The sequence below is a fragment of the Cebus imitator genome, unplaced genomic scaffold (assembly GCF_001604975.1).
Source record: "Cebus imitator isolate Cc_AM_T3 unplaced genomic scaffold, Cebus_imitator-1.0 Scaffold85, whole genome shotgun sequence".
Classification (NCBI taxonomy): domain Eukaryota; kingdom Metazoa; phylum Chordata; class Mammalia; order Primates; family Cebidae; genus Cebus; species Cebus imitator.
Window position 1 is genome coordinate 4,140,117 of NW_016107400.1, and position 7,418 is coordinate 4,147,534.

General features: G+C 43.7%; 1 protein-coding gene across 6 annotated transcripts in view; it reads right to left on the minus strand.

Moving 5' to 3' along the window:
• Window positions 1–7,418, minus strand: part of DNAH3 (dynein axonemal heavy chain 3) — a 237,164-nt gene that overhangs the window by 213,565 nt on the left and 16,181 nt on the right. For 5 of the 6 annotated variants that reach the window (XM_037740562.1, XM_037740566.1, XM_017534342.1 and 2 more), the window contains 3 exons: window positions 5,749–5,821; window positions 4,986–5,160; window positions 1,509–1,698 (listed from right to left, as the gene is read on the minus strand). In XM_037740562.1, coding sequence (XP_037596490.1) covers window positions 1,509–1,698; window positions 4,986–5,160; window positions 5,749–5,821 — 438 coding nt within the window. The remainder of the gene's footprint in view (window positions 1–1,508; window positions 1,699–4,985; window positions 5,161–5,748; window positions 5,822–7,418) is intronic. The other variant, XM_017534343.1, reaches the window with a different exon arrangement.

The following is a 7,418-nucleotide window of genomic DNA, read 5'->3' on the forward strand; positions in this document are numbered from 1 at the left end:
TTTTTTGAGATAGAGTCTCACTCTGTCGTAGGCTGGAGTGCAGTGGTACGATCTCGGCTCACTGCAACCTCCACCTCTGCCTCCCAGGTTCAAGCAATTCTCTTGCCTCAGCCTCCAGAGTAGCTGGGATTACAGGTGTCTGCCACCACACTCAGCCAATTTTTTGTATTTTTAGTAGAGAAGGGGTTTTGCCATATTGGCCAGGTTGGTCTCAAAATCCTGACCTCAGGTGATCTGCCCGCCTTGGCCTCCCAAAGGGCTATGATTACAGGCATGATCTAGCATACCTGGTTTTAGCTTCAACTCTTCGAATGTAAATGAGCCTCTGTCCATTTGCAAGGTCACGGGTAATCCCCTGGGTAAAACTCAACCGAGGAAGCTTCACTCTAGGTGTTGGTTTTCTGAGGATATTTTATAGGAAGGAGGAGTGTGACTTCACAGAGTGGAGCACTTAGAACCTGGGGTTGAGCCCTGGTAGGATGTCTAGTATCATGCATGACAATGAAATAGGATTTGCTGGTACCTTATTAGTCACTGATTGCTTTCTCACACCAAAATAGATGCACACACCAAAAACCCCACAATGGATGATATCATCTATTACACTTACAAATAGAAATTTAGAGGCCAAATGTTTTACATACTAAGAAAGACTGGTAGAAAGCTTCTTAGAAGAAGTAACCGTGCTGGGTCAAAAAGAATGAGTAACAGGCCAGGCGCCATTGCTCACGCCTGTAATCCTAGCACTTTGGGAGGCTGCAGTGGGCAGATCACTTGAGGTCATGAATTTGAGACCAGCCTGGCCAACATGGCAAAACCCCATCTCTGCTAAAAATACAAAAAATCAGCTGGGTGTGGTGGTGGACAGCTGTAATCCCAGCTACTTGGGAGGCTGAGGCAGGAGAACTGCTTGAACCCAGGGGGTGGAGGTTGCGGTGAGCCAAGATCGCACCACTGCCTATAACTCCAGCACGTTTGGAGGCCAAGGCAGGAGGATCTCTTGAGTCCAGGATGTTTGAGATAAGCCTGGGCACCATAAGGAGAGACTGTCACTAAAAAAAAAAAAAAAAAAAATTGTTTTAAATTTTACAAATGTAGAATCTCAGGGCCCAGGTTCAGATCTACTGAATCAGAATCTGCATTTTGATAAGATCTGCAGGTTACGTGAATGCACGCTAATGTGTGAAGCGTTGGCATAGACATCAGTGATGGTAAAGGGATGGGGGAATTTGAATTAAAGAGTAAACAATGTTTTGGGTATTTCCAGCGGAACCAGTGTGGCAAACGACAAAGCGAGAAGAAAGAAGGTGACTTCCAGGCCAGGCATGGTGCCTCATGCCTATAATCCCCACACTTTGGGAGGCCGAGAAGGGAGGCTGGCTTGAGCCCAGAAGTTCCGGATCAGCCTGAGCAACAAAGCAAGACCCTGTCTCTACAAAAATAAAAATTAAAAAAAAATGCCCTCTACATAGAAGCTCTCCAGACCCCTTTATGCCCACCAGCCTTACCGATGCTTTTCATGAGGCTACTGTAATAGTCATTCTCCTTCTCCTGCATGAGGACCACCATCAGGGGCTCCAGGAAGGGACTTGTCAGCAGCTTGTTAGAAATCAGCTTTGAAATCCGAACCATCACTTCACCCTCCTCAGGGGCAATCATGTCTTTGCGGATTCCATTGGTCAGATAGTAATAGTATCTCTTCCACAAACAAACCACCAGCAAGAAAATGGTCATGAATGGATCATGGGATCACCTGTCCTGCCCATCAGCTGCCAAGGGACCCCATTCACACAGCATTCGTCCACATCCTTCACTTTTTGTAACCATGCACTCTGGGCCTGTTGCTTCACACTCATGGCAAGGAGGTCACTGGCAAATTTTCCCCAGGACTTCAGAAGATTCAACCAAAGCCAGAGGGATGTCAGTGAGGTATAAGGGAAGATCTGTCAAATGCCACTCAGATAAGAAGAGTGGAGTGTGAGTGCAGAGACCAAGGATGGAAGAGGCATATCTGGTGACCTTTATGAAGAGGAATGACAAGCTCCTAAAATGGCCTCTAATCATTCACCCTCCCGAATAGTAATAATCTCCTACAAAGCACTTTGATCCTGTGACTTATAGTTGTCAATGGGGAAAAAATCCCCAAAGTCCAAGATATATGATGGTTCTTTTATTGTTTGTTTGTTTGTTTTTTTTTTTTTGAGACAGAATTTCACTTTTGTTGCCCAGGCTGGAGTGCAGTGGTGAAATCTCAGCTCACTACAACCTCTGCCTCCTGGGTTCACGTGATTCTCCAGCCTCAGCCTCCCAAGTATCTGGGACTACAGGCACATACCATGGCATCTGGCTAATTTTTGTATTTTTAATAGAGACAGGGTTTCACTGTGTGGGCCAGGTTAGTCTTGAACTCCTGACCTCAGGTGATCTGCCTGCCTCAGCCTCCCAAAGTGCTGGAATTATAGGCATGAACCACTGCACCCAGCTGATAGTTCTTCTTATCCAAGCACAGGCTTTTAAGTTTTGAAAGCTTCATAAACACACAAATGAAACAAAAATGGCCAATGGGACCTGGTGACTTCAGGAAGTTTTGTATATTTGGGTTTGCCTCTGAGCTGCTGGATGGCTAAGTGGCTCTAGGAATCACTAATTTCAGATAGAGGAAAAGGATAGAGTGTGAGGAAAGGGCTTGAAGTCCATTTTTAAATTTCAGTGCCAGATCAGAAGAGGTTGCTGGCCAGGTGCGGTGGCTCCCACATGTGATTTCAGCATATTATGAGGCCAAAGTAGGTGGATCACCTGAGGTCAGGAGTTCGAGACCAGCCTGGCCAACATCGTGAAACCCCATCTCTACCAAAAATACAAAAATTAGCCAGGTGGGGTGGTGCACATTTGTAATCTCAGCTACTCGGGAGGCTGAGACAGCAGACTCACTTGAACCCAGGAAGCGAAGTTTACAGTGAGGCAAGATCGCACCACTGCATTCAAGCCTGGGTGACAGAGCGAGGCTCTGTCTAAAAAAAAAAAAAAGAGGTTGCTGCCACCTCTTTGTTACTCTCACCTCTCTCCAAAATTAGTAAAAGCAGCTGCTAACGGGAGTATTGTGAAGCTTTTCTGATTTTAAGAACCATCTGGGTTCAGGTGGGAGTAAAAAGTGCTTGTTAAAATACACATTCCCAGGTCCCTCCTCAGGCAGTTAGGGTGTTTAACAAGCACCACAGGTGATCCTGATCTTCAGGCAAGTTTGTGAAATGGTGCACAGGTCGTAAGAACACAGAGACTTTGGTAACAGCCAGACCTGGGTTAAGTCCTAGTTTTGTCTCTTACCCTGTAGCCCTTAGCGCATTGCTTAATCGGTCTACACTCCACTTTCCACAAGTGGACAATAGAATCATAGAACCCAGGTCTTGAGTAGGGTCAAGTAGCTAGAGGGTTTCGCATGGAATTTTGCCAGTAGCACATACTCACTGTGAGTTTTTGTTAATCATTTTATTATACACCCTGAACCCACAAGACATTTGCTTTAAAGTTTTGTTGTTCTTTTGAGAACGAGTTGGAAACTCAAACATCTACCTGGAGCCAGGTAGGTAATGTTAAGAAGTGAAAGTTGGCTACACCTAAGAAAATAATAAGGATTGGTGGGAACCGTGATGAACTGAAGAATGGATTTCTCATCTAAAGGAGGTAGCTACTGCTTAGCACCAAGTATTTTAGCTTTCTCAAGAGAAGTTGGAAAATGTAGCTTATGTGAAACTTTCCTCATTCTCTCTTTTTTTTGAGATAGGATCTTGCTCTGTTGCCCAGGCTGGAGCACAAAGCATAATCATAGCTGGGATACCTGAGGTGTCAGAGAAGAGGACCAAGGGTAGGTTGTCTTGTCCTAGGTTGTGAATTCCTCCCCTTACCCTTTTTTTTTTTGAGACAGGGTCTCACACTGCTGCCCAAACTGGAGTGCAGTAGCTCAGTAATAGCTCACTGCAGCCTCAGCTTCCTGGGGACAAGCAATTCTCTCACCTCAGCCTCCCAACCAGCTGGGACCACAGATGCATGGTACCATGCCCAGATAATTTTTATAGATATGAGGTTTCTCCATGTTTCCCAGGCTGGTCTTGAGATCCTGGGCTCAAGTGATCCTCCCTCCTCCTCCTCCTCCTAAAGTGCTGGGATTACAGGCATGAGCCACCATGCCCAGACACTTCATTCTTTCTTTTTTTTTGAGGCAGAGTCTCACTCTATCACCCAGGCTGGATGGCTTGATCTCAGCTCACTGCAACCTTCACCTCCCAGGTTCAAGAAATTCTCCTGCCTCAGCCTCCCAAGTAGCTGAAATTACATGGTGCTACATTAGTAGGTGAAATTACATGAAACCACCATGCTGGGCTAATTATTTTGTATTTTTAGTAGAGATGGGGTTTGACATGTTGGCCAGGCTGGCTTTGACCTCCTGACCTCAAGTGATTCGCCCACCTCAGCCCTCCAAAGTGCTGAGATTACAGGAGTGAGCCACCATGCCCAGCCAACTCATTTTCAAAACACATCTACAGGCCAAATTCAGCCTAGGATAGAGATCCCACATAAAATATGGGATGCTTTGGGATATACTTATACTAAGAAGTTATTCATTATCTAAAGTTGAATTTAACTACGTGTCCCATTTTTTGTCTTGCAAAATCTGGCACCTCTAGCCTATGGGCCACCATTTTTAAAACCCATGTTCTAAAAGGACCCAAGGTATCAATTTCCATCACTTACTAGGGCAGAGAACATGCACACACACATACTCACTCTCTCTCCCTCTCTCTCTCTCACTCACTCACTCACACAAGCACACAAACACATGCCCTCTTCAATAGCCTGTCTTGGGTCTAGACTTTGGTGATTTTCAAACATTTCCCAGGTAATTCTGCTGTTCAACCTGAATTTGGAATCACTGAGATGCCAAGAGTGTTACTCAGCAAACTGAGGGAAAGGGGGCAACAAGAACATACCTCCAGGTCTGATTCAGAGGGCTTGCTTTCTTTACTTTCTATTTCCATCTCCTTCTGTAACATGACATCAATCTGCTGTTCTGGACTCATTGGTCTGCTTCCAGGGAGTGTCAAAGTTGTCTTTACCTCCTTCTTCATGGGTGAGAAGGTTGACGTCTTAAAGGCCAACTTGATCCTGAAAAGTAGACACAGCTCAGTCCTTGGTGTCTGGTTCTCCAGAGAGGTGCTGTGGTGTTATCTATACTTTCTCTAGCCTGATGAGTGTGGTTCTGCCATAGAAGGCCCTCTCCTCTGTGTCATCTAATGGCAGGTGTGTATACTTCAATGATGTCCCTAATGACTGAACACCTCATAGGTATTTTAGCATGTGTTCAGTTGGCTTATTTTTGTTTACAATCTCAGAAAGCCTGGTCAACATGATGAAACCCCATCTCTACTAAAAATACAAAAATTAGCCAGGCATGGTAGCATGTACCTGTAATTCCAGCTACTCAGGAGGCTGAGGCAGGAGAATTGCTTGAATCTGGGAGGTGGAGGTTGCAGTGAGTTGAGATCATGCACTGCACTCCAGCCTGGGCAACAGAACAAGAATCCATCTCAAAAAAAAATTTTTTTTTTGATTGAGGTAATTGGTGGATAAAAGCATAATTATCTGGGAATGCTTTAAAGCCACGAAGCAGATAGTGCGGCTTTAGTGAGACCACATTCTTCTTCTCTTCAGCCAACTGTCCCTCCTTCTCTAGTGTCCACAGTGACATCTTACCCAGTGGATTCCTCTTTGTTTCTGTAGGAAAACTTCATTTTCTTCATCATGGGCTCTAAGGAGCTTTTATCTGCTGAAAGAATGGAGAAGAAAGACATCAGTGATGGGCAGTGGCCTTGAGCCCATCTCTACTAAAAAATATAAAAATTAGCCGGGCATGGTGGCAAGCACCTGTAGTCCCAGCTACTCGGGAGGCTAAAGCAGGAAGAATTGCTTGAACCTGGGAGCCGGAGGTTGCAGTAAGCCGAGGTTGCACTACTGCATTCTAGCCTGATTGATAGAGCAAGACTCTGTCTTAAACAATAATAATAACAATAATAATAATAAATAAAATAATAAAGTAAAATAAAAATAAACAGTATATTTATTTTTAAAAGAAAGTCTGTCCACAGGGACATGACTTTGGAACAATCCAGGAGCACTCTAAGGGGCGTGGACATGATATGGTGTGACGGGACAGAAGATGTGGGCTCAGGTCCCTCATGCATCACTGATTACCTGTGTGACCCTGAAGAATTGGCTTCATCACTCTGGACCTCAGCTTCCTCAACCATAAAGTGGGTATGTGTATATCTTCCATTCATCCATACATTTGGCAAGAATTAATAACTGCTGATTTCACATACTCTCCAAAACTGTATGCTCTATTTTATAAACGCCTGTTGTATTACTGTTTAATGTTTCTCTTTAAGTAGACTTAAGCAGATTTAAACTTAGTACATTTGGCCTGGCACAGTGGCTCACATCTGTAATTCCAGTACTTTGGGAGGCCGAGGCAGGTGGATCACCTGAGGTCAGGAGTTCAAGACCAGCCTGGCCAACATGGCAAAACCCCATCTCTACTAAAAAATATAAAAATTAGCCAGGCATGGTGGTGAGCACCTGTAGTCCCAGGTACTCAGGAGGCTGAGGCAGGGAGAATTGCTTGAACCTGGAAGCTAGAGGTTGCAGTGAGCCAATACTGCACTACTGCACTCTAGCCTTGCTCTATCTAGAGATAGAGCAAGACTCTGTCTCAAATAATAATAATAATAAATAAAAATAAACAGTATGTTTATTTGTAAAAGAAATTTTATATTATTATCACAAATAGAAAAACAATAAGTATATATTTATTGCAAGTGGAAACAACCATATCATTTGCAATAAATAGAAGGTAGCTATAATTAATTCAATAAGTGATATAAAAACTATATTATTAAACTTTAGCTAGATATTACTTGCTAAAGTGTCTATCTTTGAACTGCTCAAAATAGTCTAAACATAACAATAATTTTTTAAAATCTTTTTTTTTTTTTTTTTTGAGACAGGGTCTCACTCTGTTCCTTGTGCTGGAGTGCAGTGGCGTGATTTCAGTTTCCTGCAACCTCAACCTCTCAGGCTCAAGTGATCCTCCCACTACAGCCTCCTGTAGCTGGTACAGGTGCATGCCACCACACCCAGCTAATTTTCCTATATTTTGTAGAGACAGGGTTTTGTCATGTTGCCCAGGCTAGTCTCCAACTCCTGGGCTCAAGCAGTTCTCTCAATAAACTCAATAATCGAGGGATAGATTTACAAAATGGAAATAATACAGAAAAACAATATTGCTCCAAAATAAATTTTTAAGCTCCTGCAAGTACATATGTATTTTAATGAATAATAAGCAGAAATCAACTCAAGCAAGGATA